We start from the raw sequence: 21,490 nt of genomic DNA, 5'->3' as shown, positions 1-21,490 counted from the left end.
TGCCCCACCTCTCTGTACCTCAGTTTCTCCCTCTGTCAAATGGGAGCAATAATGGTTGGCAAATATTTGCTCTGAGAATAAGAGCATCCACACTGGACTGGTCACCTTGTAAGTGCTCAATGACTATTAACTATAAAAATGGTCAAAAACAAACAAACAACAAAAACAACAACAACCCAAAAAACAAAACTGTGGTATGGTCTGATTTATAACCTACTGATGGGGCGGGAAAAGCAAAGTGACTGAAAGAATATGGCCTCTGGAATCGAAAGACCAGGGTTGAATTTGGTAAAGTAACTCCTCTGATTCTTGGTTTCCTAATCTCTGAGAGAGGAATAATCCTACGAGGATTGAAAGAAAAGGTACAGCTAAGCAGTTCTCAACCTTCGCACATTGGAATCACCCCGATCTCAAGGGATTCTGATTTAATTGGTTGGGGTGTGGCCTGGTTATCCAACCTTGTAAACTCCCCAGCCAAGGTTGAGAAATAAAGGTTCAGAGTTCAGACCAGTGGTTCTCAAGGTGTGGTCCCTGGACCAGCAGCATCACCAGGGAACTTGTTAGAAGTGCACATTCTTGGGCCCCATCCTGGACCTTCTGAATCAGAAACTCTGGGGTCCAGCCATCCGAGTTTTAACCAGTTCTCCAGATGTGCCTCCCAGGCGTAGACGTGCAACAAATGTTTTCTAATCTCCTCCCTCCCCGAGAGGTATTCACTAAGCACATCCTGTGTGCTAGACTCTGAATTAGGAGCTGGGGGTACAATGATCCCTGCTCTCAGGGAGGCTCATGTTCTGGTGGGAGAGACCAATTTTTAAAAAAATAAGTAAATACATGATTCATTAAAAATTGTGATAAGCATTAAGAAGAACAGCCTCGGGGACCTGAGCTAGTAGATTTCCATGAATTTTCACAGAATCATACAAGTGTCCTCTCTAGCAGGGAGCCCCCACCCCTCAAGGACTTTCCAGAGCCCTCCAGGACTTTGAGGACCCCTGACCCCAGATGGCCTCTGAGCAGCTGATATTTGTATTGGCCTGGCATTGTCTGAAGGCACCTGGCCGCCTCTGGACAGAAACAGCTGTGAGCAGGGTTGACTCAGCCTCTCTCCTCCAGAGTTGTAACCCTCACCCGGGCTGCATTTACTCCCTGGTGGCATTTGCCGATGTCTGGAGACATTTTGTTTGTTACAACTTGCGGCGAGCAGCGTGCTGCTCCCAGATAGATAGTGGGTAGAGCCCAGGGAGACTGCTAAACGCTGCAGTGCACGAGACAGCCTCCCTCAACAAAGAAGTTGTGGCCCCAAATGTCAGGAGTGCCGAGTTTGACTATTAACTATAAAAATGGTAAAAAAATATGCTCTGGCACTCTCACGCCCTGCATTTCTGGCCAAGTCCCTCTGGAGCCCTCTTCAACTAGTTCTTGCCCCTGGGCTTGGCTGCGCTTGAAAATCTTCCACCGTTTGACCAAAAAAAAGGATTCCAAGCTGCCTTCCTAAGCTGGGGAGCCGCACGGAGCCAGGCATCTCCTTGGAAACCCCTTGGCTTCATGCAATTTGGAAAACAATAAATTTGCAAGGTTGCACAAAGCATCCAGAAGCCCAAAGCCGGCTGGAACTGCTAAATCTGTTTTTTCCCTCCACATCAAAAATAATTTCCCGGCCCTAGAGAAAGCCTAGAAGCTTTCTCTACTGTCACAAGACGAGACGCAGGCAGATAGTTTTACATGGCCAACAGCTCTGCCAAACACATTCCCCCTTTCAGAGGCTTTGGGTGGATTTCTACTCCAGCCAGGAATATCAGCGCCCTTTTCCACTGAGCCGAGGTTGGTTTTGTCCGAGGCAGACCTGGCAAGTGCTTTTCACACCCCATTCAAGACCAGAGACCATTTCCAGCTCAGACCTCATCCTTTTCCCATGCTGGGGACCCCAACAAGGTCTGAGGGTGGATGATCACGGTCTAGTTTGCCATCCGATTACAAGTAGCAGGAGAGAGGAAAAAAATTCACCATCATCACAAAAGACATATTAACCTTACTCTGTGCAGGCAGAGTTCTAAGTGCTTTTCTAACATTAACTCACCTTCCCTCCTACAACCCCATGAAGAAGGGATTACTATTAGCCCCATTTTACAGATGAGGAAACTGAAGACAAGTATTTTTCTAAAGCCCCCCACCCCCACCCACCACAGCAAGTAAATGGCAGAGCCAGGATTTGAATCTAGGTGTTCCTCTCTAGAGTTCATTCTTTAAGTTAATGTGAACATCTCCCCCACTCCCACCACCACAGCCTAACAACAACAACAATAATAATAACCACTAGATCGGTGGCCTTCCAATGGGCAGTTTTATACCTCGAGGACATCTGATAATGTCTACAGACATTTTTGGTTATTACAACTTGGTAGGGGGTGCTACTGGCATCTAGTGGGTAGAGGCCAGGGATGCAGCTAAACATCCTACAGTTCATGGGACAGCCCCACAGTAGAGAATAACCCAGCCCCAAATGTCAATAGTGCCAAGACTGAGAAGCCTTGGTCTCCTGGCATTAAGGTTTGACTTTAAAAAAAAAAGAAAGGATAAAAGGTAGAAGACAGGTAGATGGATGGATACATGGATACATGGATGGAGGCATGGATGCATGGATGGATGGATGCATGCATGGATAGATTCATGGATACATGGATGGATGGATGGGTATATGGATGGATACATGGGTGGATGGATGGATGGATGGATGGATGGATGGATGGATGGATGGGTGGATAGAAAGTGCTGAGGTCTATAGAGTGCCTGTTAGGTGCCAGCCAGTGTGCTAAACATGGGGTACCTAAATCAATCCTCGCAGTCACCCTCTGAGGTAGATACTGTTATTATCTCCATTATACAAATGGGGAAACTGAGGCTCAGAGAAGCTTGGCAATTTGCCAAGGCCATGTGCTCAGTCCTGTGGTGCTGGCGTTTTGAACACAGGCTGGAGGCTCCTCCTAATTTTAGGGGCTGGCCCCTCCTCCCCGGCACACTCCAGCCATTACCAGTGCTCCCCATTTTGCCATCTGTATACTCTTGTGAACTCGTTCCTTCTGCGTCTCTCCATCCTGCCTTGGTGTGGGCCCTCCTGCCTCTCAGTTCCTCACTGGCCATCTTCTTCCCTCCTTTGTCCCCTCTGTCCACCCTCCAAATGGCAGCCGGAGAGATTTGCCTCAAACTACAAACAATCTCAGGCCGGATCTCAGAGGCAGTGGCTCCGGGCACGCGGGGCTGATGGGTGATGGGTTAGAGCATGTACGTGGTCCGGGAGCACTTGCAGTGCCCTAGCCGGTGAGGAAGACAGGCCTCGAGTCCTCATTCAGTGGATGAGGAAGTTGGGCCTCTCCCCACAGCCCAGGGCTCTGAGTGGGGTGTGAGCGCCACAGCTGGTTTGCACTGGGGCTTAGACAGGACCCTAGTCTCCTGACTTCCCGCCCAGGGCTCTTACCTCCAAGAGCCTGCATGGAGGCCGCTGTGACTGGGCATCTGCCTGGAGCGAAGCGGGTGGGGGTTGTTAACGGAAAGACCTTTGGTTCCCCAGGCCGGTGGGGGGGTGGGGGGGATATGGCCCACCTTCTGCCTTGAGCTGACTCCCCTCTGAGCCACATTCCAGAGGCTGAGAAAGAGGAGGCTGAGCAGGTGACCCCTGCCTTGACCCCTTATGCCCAAAGAAGTGGGTTGATGGAGGTTGACCCTGAGCCCTGGACTGGAAGTCTGAGGGAACTGAAGCTGCCTGCAAAGACAAATTCTGTCAGACGAATCTGAGTTTCTTCAGATTGCCTGACATTAAAAAGAAAAAAAAGACCAATGATCACAGAAGAAAAATCTAACAGACTGAACATTGCAGGATGGGAGTTCGGGGTAGGGTGGGGAGGCAGGACAGCCCATGGCATATGCCAGCATTGGACTAAGCACTTCATACACGTTATTTCATTTAATCTGCACATCAACCTGGTGGGTGAGTTGTTATTGTCGTACTGGCTTTACAGACAAGAGAACAAGCGCTCTGCACAGCATCTGGCACCATAGAAGGGGCTACTGAGTGAAGGGCTCAGTAGATATTGAATGCATGATAGCGTGAGGCACAGAGAGGTTAAGTGACCCATTGAAGGTCACACAGCAGGGAAAAGCAGGAGCTGGAATTTGAACATAGATCTGTGTGATCACGGAGGGACTCAGTGAGCTGAAGTGACCTGCCCTCGCCGCACCCCCATGCACGGTATGTGGGAGGCTTAGAACAGTCTCGCAACCTTGACTGGCAGGCAGCCTGCAGCACACAGGGCCCAGAGCTACGGCCTGGAGAGGGGAGTGAGGTGACCCTTCCACACCCACCCCCTCCTTCCCAGCTGAGTTCCAGCTTCCAGGAAGGCTGCTGAGACTCCTCCCATGGGGTGACCCCTGGGCCAATCCCACAGCGGCTCACCCAGCTGCTCCGGGTGAGCCAGCCTGCGCCCTGCCCCCAGGAGCAGCTTTCCCCCTACTTCCTTGGTTTCATGGGAGCAGAAAGGCTAACATCCCTGGGGACTCTGGGAGAGGGGGCTTCTGGGGCTCAGGGCAGCCCTTCCCCAGCTTAGGGACTGGGGAGAGAGGAAGAGAGGGAAGGAGGGAAAGAGATCTCCAGCTGGCCAAGCAACGATGGGAGAAGGGGCAGGATGACTTCCTCATGGCACTTTCCAGGGTGTGCTTGTGGGAGAAACACGCACACACAGGTACACACTTGCTTTGGGAAGAGCAGGACTTGATACCAGTGCTTTTCAAGTTACTGCAAATGAGTGTGAGTGTCACCAGCTTTGTGTGTCCGCAGTGAAGGGGTTTATACACTTGCTAAGGTTTCCAAGAGCTCCTTCTCCCAGGCCTGGCACTAATGGCCTCACCTCTACTCTATGGAGTGGGAATGGCTATGATCCCCCTTTTACTAGAAAGGCTCAGAGAGCCTAGGACACTTGCCTAAGGTCACCCAGCTTGGATGTGCTGGGGCTGGGATTTGGAGAGACTCAGGCCGTCCAGTGCCAATGTCTGTGTTCTCTTCTTAACCAAACACCCCATGGCGTGTACTGGTCCATCCAGGGAGGAAGTGTTCATTAAGCACCTACTAATTGGTTGATATACACAAAGCCCTTAGCAAAATGCCTGGCACACAGTACACACTATTTTAAGTGTTAGATGATATTGTTGTTGTTATTATTATTATTATTATTATTATTATTACTGTGTCCCAGGCATTGATAGCTTTAGGCACTGGGGATTCAGCAGTGAGTAAAACAAAAATCCCTCCCCACGTGGAGCTTACTCTCTGGTGGGGGATGATGAACAACATTAATGAGTAAAGCTCAATATGTCAGAAGGTGTAAGGACTATAAAGAAAATAAAGCAGGGTTTGGACAATTGGGAGTGCTGGCCGGTTTGGAGGTTGTAATTTTAGGGGTTTTTTTGGCCGCGCCATGAGGCTTGTGGGATCTTACTTCCCCGACCAGGGATTAAACCTGGGCCCTTGGCGGTGAAAGCGTGGAGTCCTAACTACTGGACCACCAGGGCATTCCTGGGGGTTATAATTTTAAAGGAAATGATCAGGGAAGGCCTTCTGAGCATTTTAGCCACAACCGGAAGGGAGTGAGGGAATGAGCCATGTGGATATCTGGGGAAGGCAGAGGGGATAGTCTGTGCAAAGGCCCTGTGGTGGGAGTATGCTGGGTTTGATGTGGATGTGTGAGATATACCAGCTCTGGGGTCAGGTAGGTGGGTGAGTGTCTCAAACACTTCCACCTCCCTCTGCAGGGGGAGGGAGGTGGAAATGTTTGAGACACTCACTGTGTGTGTGTGTGCATGTGTGCACATGTACGTAACAGGCACCTGGGCCTGAGGGATTCTGAGTTGCAGAACTTGCCCAGGCCTTCCCACCTTGGAAGGCTGCCTGTGTCCTTAGCTTCCTGCCTGCCTGGGCAGGGGTCTGGATTGCCTGGGTAGCCATGGTGGGACAAGGGCTCAGCTCTGGGACTGGGGGTTGGAGCACCACGGTTTCAAATTGCTGACATCGGACTTCCCCCAGAAACCTGTGATGAGGCAGCAACCCCTTCCCTAGACCCCTTCCTGGAAACCGAAGCCCATGGCGAACAGATCACTCACATGTACATCTCCAAAAATATCTTCTACCTAGGGATGAAATTGCTCCCTTGACCCCATTTGGGGTTTCCTGCCAAGACGGACAGCTTTGATTTGCTACTCCAAGTCCCTAACTGTGGTCCTTAATCTATCCCCTTCCCTCTGAGACTTTTAAACGTTTGCACATCTCTGTTTCACCTGCACCAGTGGTTCTTGACTCTGGCTACACCTTTAGGGAGCTCCTAAAACATCCTGACACCCAGGCTGCACCCCAGACCAATGAAATCTGAACCTTTTGCAGGGGGCAGGCATCCACAATTTTAAAAACCCTCAAGGTAAGGCTAATGCACAAACAAATTTAAGAATTAATACCCTTTACTATTAGATAGTATTTTGTCCTTAACTGAATTTCTCCCTTTAAAAAAAAACTTAAAAAGTTATTTTAAAAGGAAACCTTAGATCTGGTAGGATCGTGGGGATTTTTTTCCCTTTTGACCCCGTTGAAGAGAGGTGAGCTTATCATACTCCTTGGTTCCTGGCACATAACATACATTTGTACAAAGCCCCTCGTTTCTTTATTCCCCTTTTTTTTTTTTTTTTTTTTTTTTTGCGGTATGCGGGCCTCTCACTGCTGTGGCCTCTCCCATTGCGGAGCACAGGCTCCAGACGCGCAGGCTCAGCGGCCATGGCTCACGGGCCCAGCCGCTCCGCGGCATGTGGGATCTTCCCGGACCGGGGCACGAACCCGTGTCTCCTGCATCGGCAGGCGGACTCTCAACCACTGCGCCACCAGGGAAGCCCTCTTTATTCCCTTTTATCCCCACTCTTTGTGGTCACTCCCTTTCTCCCATAGATGACTTTCCATAGATGACCATTTTAATGAATGAATGAGTGAATATGACCTCTTTAATTGAATGAATATGGACCTGTTGATTTAAATGTGTTCTCACAAAATGTTGATGACCATTGTATGTGCATGGATTTTTAGTTTTCTCAAAAGGGATTGTATAAAATAGCTCATTGTTTCCTGGCTTTCTCACCTTGCATCATTTTAAAGACCCACCGCTGCTCCCATGTGAGGTTAATGCTCTCCATCTATCGGCGGCCGAAATCCTCCATCTGCCCATGTATACCGTGTTTAATGCGTCTGTATCCATGGTCATGGGCACCCAGATGCTGCCAGCTCACTGCACCTTCTTGACATGTGTATTCCCTAGTGGTCCTGGGCTCCTACAGTCTATACCAGGAGTGGACATGCTGGGATGCGTGCATCACCCTCTTAGACTTCAGCCTCTTCTCCTAGGGGCTATCATGGAATTTGGGGTCTAGGGACCAGGCTGTCCTGGAGCTCAGAGCTCAGTGTTGGCACTCTAGCTTCCTCCTGAGCATGAAGGTCAAGGCTATTCTGTCTCCAGCCCCTGCCTCTGGTCAGCCCATGTGGTCTCTGCCTCCTGGCCCTTGGGGGTCACACTCCTCAAACTTCTGGAGGCTGAGTCACTGCCCCCAGGGCTTTTGGAGGTTCACAGGCTGGCAGGACTGGGGTAGGCATCAGGGGCTGCCCCCATGACAGAGTGTGTGTGTGTGTGTGTTTTCTCCCTTCCAATGAAGAGGACCCTGACAGTGAGGACAGAGCCTGGACAGGAGGTTCCGGGGAACCTTTATGTCACAGTATAGACCCACCTAGGCAGATTTGCTTTGTGTGTGAGTCATCAGTGGGTTCTAGAGCAGCCAGTTCTGGAAAACCCCTACTGTTGTGGAAAATCCACAGGCAGGCCCGCTCAAGAAATGCCAGCGGGGACAGGGAGTGGTGAAGAAAAACCAAGAGTTGGTTCCAGCCACCCCAGCACCTCCAGAAGCCAGCCCCAGGAGGAGATACAGGGCAGGGGGCTGCTCCTTACCACCCTCCTTCCACCATCACGGCCCCCGAGCTCCGCAACTCCCTCTCAATTCTCTTACCTGCTGTATCTAGGTGCCCAGGGGGGACACACAGTATGATACAGGTTCTCCAAATTCAGTCACTCCTGGGCGGCCTTCCCAGATTTTACCCCCGTGCCATCTGGGCTGTTGTTTACTTTATACTTCTGTTTCAATCAAGTCGTTTCAAATGCATATTACTTCTACAGCTGGAAAACCAACAGCACTTGCCAGAAGTAGAGGGTAGCTAGAAAGATACATATAATGAAGGCAGAGCAGGCTTGTTAAAATTAACTGGAGCCTGCTGCGTGCAGAAGTCTCTGGATCTCCCAGCTGCTTTTTGTCAATCAAGGGGGATGAGCAAGTGTTAGGAAGTGGTCAGCAGGTTTGAAAAAATAATTAGTAGGTTTTAGTTCTCCAGGAGCTCCCGCTTGTGTGTTGCTGTGTCCCTGTCCCTCTGTTGTGCTCACACGAGAGTTCCTGGAACACTGAAATGTATTGGATGCCTCTTAGGTGATGGCATCTCCCACCAATGTCCTGCACCCTAAAGGCATCCAATATGTGTTTTTAACAGACAGGAAGGAACTTGAACTTCTGTGATGGTAAAGATGGTTGCAGTTGTACAATAGTAAGGGCTTGTGGGTGCTGAATGAATGTTGCATACAGGAGCAAAGGAATGGGTGAAAAATCCACTAGGATGTAACTCTGTGAAGATGGGTTTTTCTGCCTGTTCTGTGCACTGCTGTGTCCACTGCCTAGAACAGTGCTTAGCACCCAGTAGGTGCCTAGTCAGCAGTTAAGTCAACAAGCGAATCAATGAATCTGTAAATTAATGAGTGAATGAAGAAATGATTGAACATGTGAATGAATGTCAGCCCTTTTTTTAGACTCAAGAGATAGGCCTTTTCATCATTAAAAAGTCTACAAGTAATACATGCTGGAGAGGGTGTGGAGAAAAGGGAACCCTCCTGCACTGTTGGTGGGAATGTAAATTGGTGCAGTCACTGTGGAGAACAGTATGGAGGTTCCTCAAAAAGCTAAAAATGGAGTTACCATATGATGCAGCAATCCCACTCCTGGCCATATACCCGGAGAAAACTCTAATTCAAAAAGATACATGCACCCCTATGTTCATAGCAGCACCATTCACAATAGTCAAGACAGGGAAACAACCTAAATGTCCATCAACAGATGAATGGATAAAGAAGATGTGGTACATATATATACAATGGAATATTACTCAGCCATAAAAAAGAATGAAATAATGCCATTTGCAGCAACATGGATGGACCTAGAGATTATCATACTAAGTGAAGTAGGCCAGACAAAGACAAATACCATATGATATCACTTATATGTGGAATCTAAAATATGACACAAATGAACTTATTTACAAAAGAGAAACTGACTCATAGGCATAGAAAACAAACTTATGGTTACCAAAGGGGAAAGGGAGTGGGGGAGGGATAAATAAGGAGTTTGGGATTAGCAGATACACACTACTATATGTAAAATAGATAAACAACAAGGTCCTATTGTATGCACAGGACACTATATTCAATATCCTGTAATAAACCATAATGGAAAAGAATATGAAAAAGAATATACTTAACTAAATCGCTTTGCTGCAGACCTGAAACTAACACAACATTGTAAATCAACTGTACTTCAATAAGACTTTTTTAAAAAACAGAGAGGTAGGCCTTTTGTAACGTTTCAGGCCCCGAGCTGGGGGCCAGAGGGCCAGGGGAGAGAACAAACAGGAGAAACCAAGGTAGGCGCAGCCACAGGCCACTGGCTTCGGTTCCACCAGCAGCAGCCTTACTGGCGAGAGACAAGCATCCCGGGCTGGGCACCACCAGCAGCCCAAACCTCAGTAATATCCCCCTCGCTGCACCCCAGCAGTAGGTACCCCCCATAGGGCCATCTAGGTAGTAGGTCGGGGGGGGGCGCTGTTTCCACGCGGGGCAGTGTGTTGCCGAGAAGCATTTCTCCTGTTTAGAAGGCTCAGTTTTCTTCCACAGTTCGCTGGGGTGGTGTTTTCTGAGCTCTGCATATCTGCATACCCAAAGGGCAGGTTTCTGAGGGAAATCCCCAGGGCTTCTAAGAGAGGGGTTCCCTTCACTCATGGAGTGTTTACCTTCCCACGTTTTGGGCCCAGAACATTCTCATGGGATAATGTTTAACCAGCATGTGATTGGCGTCGCTCTGGTCTGGGTGGCTCACTGAGGACCAGGTGGGGGGGTCAGCCTTCCTCCTCGGTGGGCTTTGAAAGAGGCAGTGCAGCCCCCTGCCCTCAGATAACTCTGCCTCCATCTCACCCCCAGGAGGAAAAGGACATCCTTTTGTTCTCTTGAAGTAGAGAAATGCTCTCCTTGTAGGCTTTTTTTCTTAAGGTAGTAAGGAAGCCAGGACTTTAAAGCCAGGACGGAAAAAACCGTCCTTTAAGCAGTTTCTTGTTGCCCATAGAATATGGGCCCAACCCAGCTAAGACAGTCACCCCACTATCTGTTATGATTTGTGAATATTTCATAGCTCATGGCAAAGAGAAAAGCAGCATGACTGCAAAGTCCCTGAAGGCGAGACAGGGTCTTAGACGTGCAGTCCCCACTCCATTCAGGAGTGCTGGCATACTCATGTGTAAGTACTGTTCCCCATATTAAAATCTGAGATGGACAGGACCATACAAATTTCAGGGCACACTGTTCCCAAACTTGAGTGTGCATAAGGACCATTGGGGAGCTAGCTAAAAATCTAGACTTCTGGATCCCACTGTGATTCATTCATTCATTCATTCATTCATTCAATGAATATTTCTTGAGCTCCTACTGTGAGTTGCCAGATTTAGCAAATAAAAATGCAGGATGTCCAGTTAAACTTGAATTTCAAATCAACGACAAATGTTTTTGTTTTTGTGTGTGTGTGTGTGTGGTACGCGGGCCTCTCACTGTCATGGCCTCTCCCGTTGCGGAGCACATGCTCCGGACGCGCAGGCTCAGCGGCCATGGCTCACGGGCCCAGCCGCTCCGCGGCATGTGGGATCTTCCCGGACTGGGGCACGAACCCGTGTCCCCTGCATCGGCAGGCGGGCTCTCAACCACTGTGCCACCAGGGAAGCCCGACAAATGGTTTTTTAGTGTAACTATGTCTCATGCAGTAGTTGAGACATATGATAAAAAATGCTTTGTTGTGAGTCTGAAATTCACATTTAAGTGGGCGTCCTGTATTTTATCTGATAGCCCTCACTCTACACCAAGCTCTTTTCCTGGCAATGGGGGATACAGCTATGGACGAGGCAAAGCCCCTGACCTCTGGGAGCTACATGCTAGTGAGGGAAACAGACAGCAGACAAATAGATTAGCCAAAGGAAGGATGTTGGGGGGCACCATGGCAGGGTACAGCTTCTAGGCTTGTCAGGAACAGAGCACATGTCACCTCGCCATTGGGCCCTGCTGAGTCTGAGAGGGGTGTTAGCCCACCCACAAAGAGCCTTCTCGCAGGGGAGGGGCACCATGTAAACTAGAACTGCTCACAGATCTAGGGCATCCAGTGATGATAGGGAGGAGAATGCATGTTTCACCCACAGTGAGGTGACATCTGTTGAGAACACTCGGTTCCCGGGGTTCTTATGGCTGGCTAAGTTCAAGATCAGGTTCCTTCTGATACCTCAGATGTTCTCTGCAGACGCTGCAGGAGATCTTCCAGACGGAGAACACCATCATGCTGCTGGAAAGGTCCATCTTGGCCAAGGAGAGCCCGCTGAAGGTGGCGCAGACAAGGCTGGAGTGCCGGACCCGGCGGCCCTGCGTGGAGCTGTGCAGGGACATGCCCCAGTTCAAGTGAGTGGTGGAGGCCGGGGTGGGGGGAGGGGTGGGTCTCTGGAGCTGCCAGGAAGCCTGGGTCTGGAAAACGGACCCTCCACCGATCAGGACGTCCAGGCCCACAACCCCACAAGGCACTGGGTGGGGGCCTGGGGCTCTGGGGGTGCCCTTGATGGCCTCCCCACCACGGAGACCGCCCCCCTGCACTGCAGCCCTCTCATCTAAGTGAGGATGCTTTCGTAGCTCTGTTCTGCTCCGGGAACCCTCCAGCTGTCCCCTAAAAGCCAACAAGGGGGAGCCGCCCAGCCCAGAGATGTGGCCCTTGCCCTTGCGGGCGTCACCCTCTCTCTCTCCAGGCTCCCATGAAAGAGGTGCCCAGCCCACACCTCAGTCATCCTCCACCGCCCTTTCTGTGAAGTTCTCAGCTGAGAGCCCTTGGAATAGCCTAACCCTGCCTGTCCTGCTTAGCTAAGGAGGGCTGCTTCTGTTGACAAAGGGCCTCCTCACAGCAGAGGGACAAAACACTCACGCAGCCCCAGAGACAGGATTTGTGAGTCTGGGGGAGGGGTTTGGAATGGGATGATGACCAGGCAAGGCAGGAAGTGGTCATTGGACATGGGGGATTAGTTTCCCATGAACATGCTGTGTGACTTGGGGCTGGTCACTTGGCTGCTCTGTTCCTTCCATGCTAGGGGCACTGTCTTCGTTTTCTATTGCTGCATAACAACAAACGCCCCCACAACTCAGTGGCTTGTCTTTCTTCTGAGCTGAGATATGGAGAAGAGTGCTGGAGAAGTAAGGAGGAGGGAAAGTATTTGGAGAGAAAACTCCAAGTGGTTCCATGTGCTGAGATTTGCACGGCCTCGGTTACTGCCTGAGATAACCTTTGGGACACAGAAAAGCTGGCTGCGTCGGGGGTGGGGTGCAAAGCGACGCCTGGCTTTGAGCTTGAAGGCCTGGCTTCCTTCTCCTCAGCCCGCTTCTGGCCTGGAAGGTCTTCACCGCAGAAGTGGGTGCCGTGTGGCCAGGGTCCTGCCCCACCTGGGCTGGGTGGGGTCCAGGTCCTGGGTGAGGGGTTGGGGAAGCTCTCCTGACCCCTCCTCCACCTGCCCCTGCATCTTAGATGCTCAGGTTGGGCTCCAGCAACCCTGGGGCAGAGGCTCTGCTCACCCATTTGTCCACCCCAGGGAGGCTTATACACAACCAAGCTTTAAGGGGAGGGACCAGATGTTGTCCCAGGGGACTTACTGCTCTGGGACACGCTCCCTGCCTCCCCGTCCACCAACTGTGCCACCAAGGGGTGTAGACAGAGAACATGGATGAGGCGTGTTTGGCTCAAGAGTCCTGGGCAGTGAATGTGTATGTGTGTGTGTGCGCATGTGTGTGTATGTGTGCAACAACTATATGTACGTGTGCTGGGAACTGAGCGGACAACAGCACTCAAACTGTCTGCCTTCTGCAGCAGCTGAATTGCCCCGTCCACGCATTAGGTTCTTTGTCCCTCCATCCCCTCCCTTACCACCTCTGGGTCTTTCTCCTCTTCCTCCTACAGGTGGCCCCTGTAGTTAAGTATATTCTTTTTCATATTCTTCTCCTGACCCTCTCTGAGCATGCAGGTCCCTTCCATGTCCATTCCTCAGAATGAAAGTCCCTTTAGATTTACATTTAAATTAGTTAAAATGAAATAAAATTTAAAATTCAGGTCCTAATTCACACAAACTGCATATCAAGTGGTCAGGAGCCACGTGTGGCTGGGGGCAGGGAACAGAATATTTCCATCGCTGGACAGCGCTGCTCAAGAGAGCCCCAAGGAAAGAAGGGTCTCCAGGCTGCTTCTGTCGCCTCTCTCTAGCTCAAGCTTGTCGTGGGGATGCTCAGCCTTGGGATATCAGCCCAAGTCCTCCCAGCAGCGTGTCCTCCAGTCCTGAGCACAGTTTCACTGTCCCTGCCCACCCACCCCCCAGGTGGGTCCCAGGGCACAGCTCCAAAGCCAACGCACCGTCACAGCTCACCAGGTATATTCCTGTCTTAGGGCTGCTGTGACCAATTACCAGAAACTGGGGGGCTTACAGCAACAGAAATTTATTCTCTCAAACTTGCGGAGGCCAAGCATCTGAAATCAAGGTATCAACAGGGTTGGTTCTCTCTGGGGCCTCTGAGAGAGCATCCTTTCCCGGCCCCTCTCCTGGCTTCTGGTGGTGGCTGGCGGTCCTTGGCTTGTAGCTGCACCACTGCATCTGCCTCCGTCTTCACATGGCCTTCCTCCCTGTGTGTCTCTGTGTCTCAAATCTCCCCCTTCTTTCTCTGACAAGACCAGTCGTTGGATTTAGGGCCCATCCTAAATCGAGGATGATTTCTTCTCAAGATCCTCAACTCAGTTATATCTACAAAAACCCCTTCTTCTAAAGAGCATCATATTCACAGGTACTGGGGTTCAGACTTGGAGGTATCTTTTGGGGGACAGTATTCAACCCACTCAATCTGGATATTGAAATAACCTTAATCTCTCTCCTGCCTCCACTCTTATCCCCGTCCAATCTAGTCTTTACCCGGCAGCCTGGAGGTTATCCCACATCTGAATCACCAGCTCCTTCCCATTGCACTGAGAACAAAATCCAGACCAATCGATTTTGCATGTGCTCTCTTCTCTGTAGAACCACACTGTCCAATTCAGTAGCCACCCGCTGGGTGTGGCTCTTCCATTTACATTTAAATGATTTAAAATGAAAAATGATGAAAAATCCAGCTCCTCAGTTGATCTTGCTGCATTGCAATTACTCATGAGCTCCGCGTGGCTAGCGGCCGCCGGATCCAGCAGTGCGGATATAGAACATTACCAGCATCACACAGAGTTCTCTAGATCACCGGCTGTAGAGTGCTTCCCTCTTGATCTTTACACAGCCAGCTCATTCGCGTCTTTTTTCTCAGTTCAAACGTTCCCTCCTCAGAAAGGCTTTTCCTGGTGCCTTGGGAAGGTCCCACAGAAGCAGAGCTTTAGGATAGGGGAGCCCTGCTTCAGCCTGATCCCACGGGGAACTCTGGAGCGTGAATTACACCACGGAGCTGGTTCCACCCTGAGGCAGGGGATGACCTTTTGTACCCACCGCCCTTGGTGAGCCATTGGCTTCCCTGGAGACGTGTGGACCTAGGAGCCATCAACAGCCAACACTCCCAGCAGCTGGGGCACAGGAGGGACCTGAGATGGATGCCAAGAGCAGACATCACACCTGACCATCTTAGCTGCATGAGGCTGGCCCTGTTATCTGCGTTTTTAAAAAAATTGTGATAAAATACGTACAACATAAAACAACATACTATTAGTGACACCTAGTACATTTACAGTGTGCAGCTAGCTCCAGAACATTTTCATTCATTTGACCCAAAAGGAAGTCCTATCCTCATTAGTAGTCACTCCCTATCCCTCTCCCTTCAGCCCCTGGCAACCCCTAATCTACTACCTCTTTTTATGGATTTGCCTATTCTGGGCATTTCATATAAATGGGATCGGACAATATATAAGCTTTGGTGTCAGTATCTTTCACTCAGCATCATGTCTTCAAGGTCCATCCATGTTGTAGCACGTACCACTTCTCCATTCCTTTTCATTACAACTCAATAATATCCTAGTGTGGGGATAGACCATATTTTGTGTATCCATTCATCTGTCGATGGACATTTGGGCTGTGTCTACCTGTTGACTCTTGTTATTAGTGTCCCACGAGTATTTGTGCAAATATTTGAGTGTCTGTTTTTAGTTCTTGTGGGTACATACCCAGGAGTGGAATTGCTGGGTCCTTTGGCGAGTCTATGTTTAACTGAGGAACGGCCAGATTGTTTTCCTGAACATCGCATCTACTTCTCCCTTTGCACCCATCGCCCTCAGCAGCTCTGCTGTGTGTTCACCTGTCTGCTTGCTCCTCCTCTGTCTTCCCTGCCAGCCGAGCCCCGCCCACCTGGCTCCTGGCCCAAGGAAGACCTGTGCTGCCCGGCTGGCTGAACCGTGCCCTCTTTTTTTTTTTTTTTTCTTTTTTTTTTTGTGGTACGCGGGCCTCTCACTGTTGTGGCCTCTCCCGTTGCGGAGCGCAGGCCCAGCGGCCATGGCTCACGGGCCCAGCCGCTCCACGGCATATGGGATCTTCCCGGACTGGGGCATGAACCCGTGTCCCCTGCATCTGCAGGCGGATTCTCAACCACTGCGCCACCAGGGAAGCCCTGAACCGTGCCTTCTTCCCCTCTGCTGTCTCCGCAGGCTCGTGAATGAGGTGTTCACCATTGACGACACCCTGCAGACCCTCAAGCTGAGGCTGCGGGAGACGCAGGACACGCTGCAGCTGCTGTTCATGACCAAGTGCCAACTGGAGCACGAGCTGGCCGTGAAGGCCAACACCCTGCACATTGACAAGGAGAAGTGCATGGGCATGAGGAAGACCTTCCCCAGCACCCGCTGCCTGCGGATCTGCCCCTGAGCCACCGCTGCCCCTGGTGCCCCTGGTGCCCTGCTCCATGCACGTTCCTTACACAGCATAGAATTTGCAAAGTCAGAAAAACAAAATAAAAGAGTCATTTTCTTCCTTTCCTCCTCTCATGGAAAAAAAAAAAAAGATATATATATATATAAAGAGCTAAAATAAATGTGCCATACCAGAGATACTGGAGATCGTTCCTTGCTGCAGAACCAGCTTCCTGGCTGATCCCAGGAGGAGACAGACTGCGACCCCTCTCGGTGACGGAGCATTGTAAGGTTGTCAGCCTCCCCAGGAATGGAAGACGCCACCTTTTCTAAACCTGATTGTCCATTTAGGAGCACAGTATAGACCATGGTGTCCAAAGATTGGACATCGGAGCTGACAGTCCAGAGACCAGCTGTCACTCAGGAGCCGAGTGGCCTTGAACAAGCTCCCAGCCTGAGCCTGTTCTATATGACGAGGTCAGTCTGAGGTGGAAGTGACTGTCAGCCATGCATGTGGGGCAGTGCAAAAAAAAAATAGGATTTGGAGTCAAAAGTCCTGGGTTTGACTCCTGGCCTTGCTAGACATTTTTAGAAATTGCAGTAGGAGAAGCGGGCAGCAAAATTCATTCCGTGGTGGGGCAGGAGGAAGCAGGTCAGGGTTGAGGGAAAGCTCTGTGAGGAAGGGACATTGCTTCAGAAAGTTCAACACCACACGACCCAGCAATTCTACTCCAGGTTATACAACCAACAGCATTGAAAACAGATAAGCACTAATCACAATAGTTACAAAGTAGAAACAACCCAAATGTCCATCAGTGGGTTCATAGAGAAACAAAATGTTGTCTACCCACACAATAGAATATTATTCAGCCATTAAAAGTGAACAAAGCACTGATACCTGCTACAACCCAGATAAACACTGAAGACGTCTTACTCAGTGAAAGAAACCAGACACAAAAGGCCACATACTGTATGATTCCATTGATATGAAATGCCCAGAATACACACCTCCATAGAAATAGCAGATGGATGGTTGCCAGGGAGAGGGGATTGAAGTGACTGCTTAGTGGGTACAGAGTTTTATTTTGGGGTGGTGAGAATGTTTGGGACTAGGTAGAAGTGACTGGACAGCATTGTCAATGGGCTAAATGCCATAGAATGGTTCACTTTAGGTGGTTAACTTTATGTTACGTGAAATTCATCTCAAACAACAGAAAAAAGAACTTAACTATTAGAGCTGAGTCCTGAATGATGAGAAGGTTGAGGCAGAAGAGGGCAGTGTTTCCGGTGAGAGGGACAGCATGGGTTAAGGCAGGAAGTTGCACCCTGGATGGGGAAGCCCTTGGAGGGGCTGTGAATCATCTAGAAGGACTGGATGAGGCCAGGTTGTGAAGGGCAAATAGCTTTGACTTCTTCCTGAGGTCAGTGTCTCGCAGGCTTCATTATTCACATCGGTGCTTCCCAACCCTTAAAAAGCATGTGCGGATCACCTGGTGATCCTGTTAAAATGCAGATTCTGAGTCAGTAGGTCTCGGGTGGAGCCTGAGATTCTGAACTTCTAACAAACTCCCTGACGATGCTGGTAGTCTAGGGACCAGACTCTGGGTATCAAATAACACCGCCACAATTTTTGCCATGACCAAGTACAGGCATCCCTTGTTTTATTACACTTTGCTTTATTGTGGTTCGCCGATAATACGTTTCTTATAAATCGAGGGTTTGTGGCCACCCTGCATTGAGCAAGTCTATTGGTGCCATTTTTCCAATAGCATTTGCTCACTTTGTGTCTCTGTGTCACATTGTAGTAATTCTCACAATACTTCAAACTCTTTCATCATTATTATATTTGTTATGGTGACCTGTGATCAGTGATCTTTGACGTTACTACTATGACTTGCTGAAGGCTTAGATGATGATTAGCATTTTTTAGCACTAAGGTGTTTTTAAAATAAGGTATATACTTTTTAAAAGACATAGCACTCACGCACTTAATAAACCACAGTATAATGTGAACATAGCTTTGATATGCACTGGGAAACCAAAAAAATTCATATGACTCGCTTTATTTTGATATTGGCTTTATTACAATGGTCTGGAAATGAACCCATGGTAACTCCGAGGCATGTCTGTACCATCTTTACTATTATTCACTCAATCTTTTAGATTGGTGCGCTTTAAAAAAAAGAAAAATTTATTTTAAAAGGCAGATTTATAGCATGACTGCAAACAGGAAACCTGCTTTGCCAGGAGTTGAAAAAACGAAATATTGCTAATGGTGTCTGTTTAGGTAATATTGTCTGCCAAAGGTAATATTGTCTGAAGTCTTCTTTGGTTCAAAAGGGAGATCAGAGAGTCTTAAAGAGGTGTCAAAGGCTACTTAGCATCCAATAGAAACTCTGTGCTTGAGGAAATTTCGCTTGAAAGAGGATAGAAGAGTCAGTTTTCCTACAAATGAGTGGTAATGCTGTTGGGTGACTTGAATGCATTGCACCCAAGGAGTCATGCGGACGGGCAGTAGGGAGCCCATAGGATCTTTAAAGTGGGGATGTGAAAATGACCAGGTTAGTGTTTCAGAAATGATTCCTCATGAGGAGCAGAGGGTTGCTGGAGGGAGGTGGGGAGACCAAGCTGTTAGAATTTCAGGCACAAGAGGCAGAGGGTCTGGATCAGGACAGGTGCATGAGGGACACTTATGTGGTTGAGGCCCAAATCCTTAGAGTGTGGACTGAAAAGGGCAAGTGGGAGACTGGGATGGGGCAGAGACGGCTGGCTTGAGTAGCTGATGCTTGGAGATGCTGTGCCCTTGAGCAGCGGAGTGACAGGGGTGATGGATAGAGGCAGAGAAAATGTAGACAACTTCCCTTTCATGCGAGGAGTTTGAATCATGGCCTAGGGGATGTCCTGGTGTAACTATCTGAAAGGAGAGTGGAAATGTGAACTTAGAGCTCAAGAGAGAGGCTAGTGAGGCTGTGCCTAGGGATGCAGGAGATATCCGAAACCTCAGGAATAGATGGACTGGTGCAGGAGATGCTGAAGCATGAAAGAGGTTCACTGGAGGAATGTGATGCTGGGGTGAACAGAGGACCAAGGAGGGAACAGAGAGAGCACAGAGAGAGGCAAACAGCCCAGAAGAAGCAACGTCAAGGGGACTGCAGAAAGAGGTTGCAAGAGTGGGGCTATTCAGATGAATAAGGAAAGCCCTTTGGAAGCAGTAATCCTAAACACACCATGGACCAGGGTACCCATAGGCGTACACTTTTGGAAAGCAAATTGACAATAAGTGTCAAGAGCCTGAGAAATATCCACACCCTTCAACTTATAAATGTCTTCCTTAAGACTCTATCATTAGAAAACTATCCCGAATGCAGACTCGGATTAAGCACTAAAGAGTTAGTTATCATAGGAAACCTCTGAAAGTTACGTCCAACAGCAGAGAGAGCAGCTAAGTAAAATATAGCACAACCAAGTCATGGAATATTAAGTGGCTACCGAAACGATGCTCACCAAATGCTTGAGTGCTGAAGGAATATGCCTGTGAGGCTAAAAGTGCAGAGTACATCAGGCATAAAAGAGAACGAAATAATGCCATTTGCAGCAACATGGATGGAAGTAGAGATGATCATACTACGTGAAGTAAGTCAGAAAGAGAAAGACAAATACCATATGATATCACATATGTGGAATCTAAAATATGGCACAAGTGAACTTATCTACAAAACAGAAACAGCCTCACATAGAGAACAGATCTGTGGTTGTCGAGGGGTAGGGAGACGGAGGAGGGATGGAGTGGGAATTGGGGGTTAGCAGACGCAAACTAGTATGTATAGAATGGATAAACAACAAGGTCCTACTGTATATTCCATATCCTGTGATAAACCATAATGGAAAAGAATATTAAAAAGAATGTACATACATGTATAACTGAATCACTTTGCTGTACAACAGAAATTAGCACCACATTGTAAATCAACTCTATTTCAATTTTTTTTTAAAGTGCAGAGAACAAAATTGTGCACAGGAAAAAAGATTGCATTGAAATACACTGGAATGTTAACAGAGTTGATGGTAAGTAACTGCTGGTTTCTTATTTGTTTATATTGTGAATTATCTACAGTGAACCTGTGTTCCTTTTTAATCAGGAGGAAATGCTTTTTTAAATAGACTTTTTATTGTGCAATAGGTTTAGATTCACAGAAAAGTTGCAAAGGCAACACGGAGAGTTCCCATGTACCCTTCACCCACCTCCCCCTAATGTTAACATCTTATATAACTGTTTGTTATGGTGCATTTGTCAAAACTAAGAAATTAACATTTGTGCATTACTAGTCACTAAACTCCAGAATTTGTTTGTTTTTCCTGTTTACCTTTATCTGTTCTAAGATCCAATCCAGGGTACCACACTGCATTTAGTTTTCAGCCTCCTCTGTCTATGACCATTTCTCCATCTTTCCCTGTTTTTCATGACCTTGACAGTTTTGAAGAGTCCCTGTATTTGTTGGGTTTTGTTAAATGTCCCTGAACGTGGGTTTGTCTGATGTTTTTCTCATGACTAGTCTGGGGTTACAGTGTTGGCAGGGAAGACCAGAGGTGCAGTACCCTTCTCGTCCCTTCCTATGAGGGCATTCATGATGTCTGCATGACATCCCTGCTGATGTAAAACTGACCACGTGGTTAAGGTGGCATCTGCCAGGCTTCTCCCTTGTACAGTTATTGCTCTTCCCTTTCCACACTCCATTCTTTAGAAGTGAGTCGTTAGTCCAGCCCACTATCAAGGATGGGGAGATTAAGCTCCACCTCTTAGAAGGGGTATTTTGTAATTCTTCTCTAAGAAAAATAGGTCTCTTCACCCTTATTTATTCTATCATTTATTTGCATCAATATTACTCATGGATATATATTTTATACTTTGGATTATAATCCAATACTACATTATTTATTGTGTTGCTCAAATTGTTCCAGCTTTGGGCGTTGGGAGCTCTTTTGGGTTGGTTCCTGCGTCTCTTTGACACCCCCCATCCTTTTGTTTTTTGAGTACTTCCTTACTTCCTGGCCCTATAAGATGCCAGATAAAATTCAAGTCTCGGGCTTCCCTGGTGGTGCAGTGGTTGAGAGTCCGCCTGTCGATGCAGGGGACGCAGGTTCGTGCCCTGGTCCGGGAGGATCCCACATGCCGTGGAGC

General features: G+C 48.7%; 1 protein-coding gene across 1 annotated transcript in view; it reads left to right on the top strand.

Moving 5' to 3' along the window:
- TEKT5 (tektin 5) overlaps positions 1-16,507 on the top strand; it is a 39,157-nt gene extending 22,650 nt beyond the window's left edge. The window contains exons 6-7 of the mRNA XM_059037361.2: positions 11,725-11,879; positions 16,111-16,507. Coding sequence (XP_058893344.1) covers positions 11,725-11,879; positions 16,111-16,327 — 372 coding nt within the window. The 3' untranslated portion in view covers positions 16,328-16,507. The remainder of the gene's footprint in view (positions 1-11,724; positions 11,880-16,110) is intronic.
- Positions 16,508-21,490: the final 4,983 nt, after the last annotated feature.

The sequence above is a fragment of the Kogia breviceps genome, chromosome 14 (assembly GCF_026419965.1).
Source record: "Kogia breviceps isolate mKogBre1 chromosome 14, mKogBre1 haplotype 1, whole genome shotgun sequence".
Taxonomy (NCBI): Eukaryota; Metazoa; Chordata; class Mammalia; order Artiodactyla; family Physeteridae; genus Kogia; species Kogia breviceps.
Note: the sequence above shows the minus strand (reverse complement) of the source record. Positions and strands in the feature narration are given on the sequence as shown.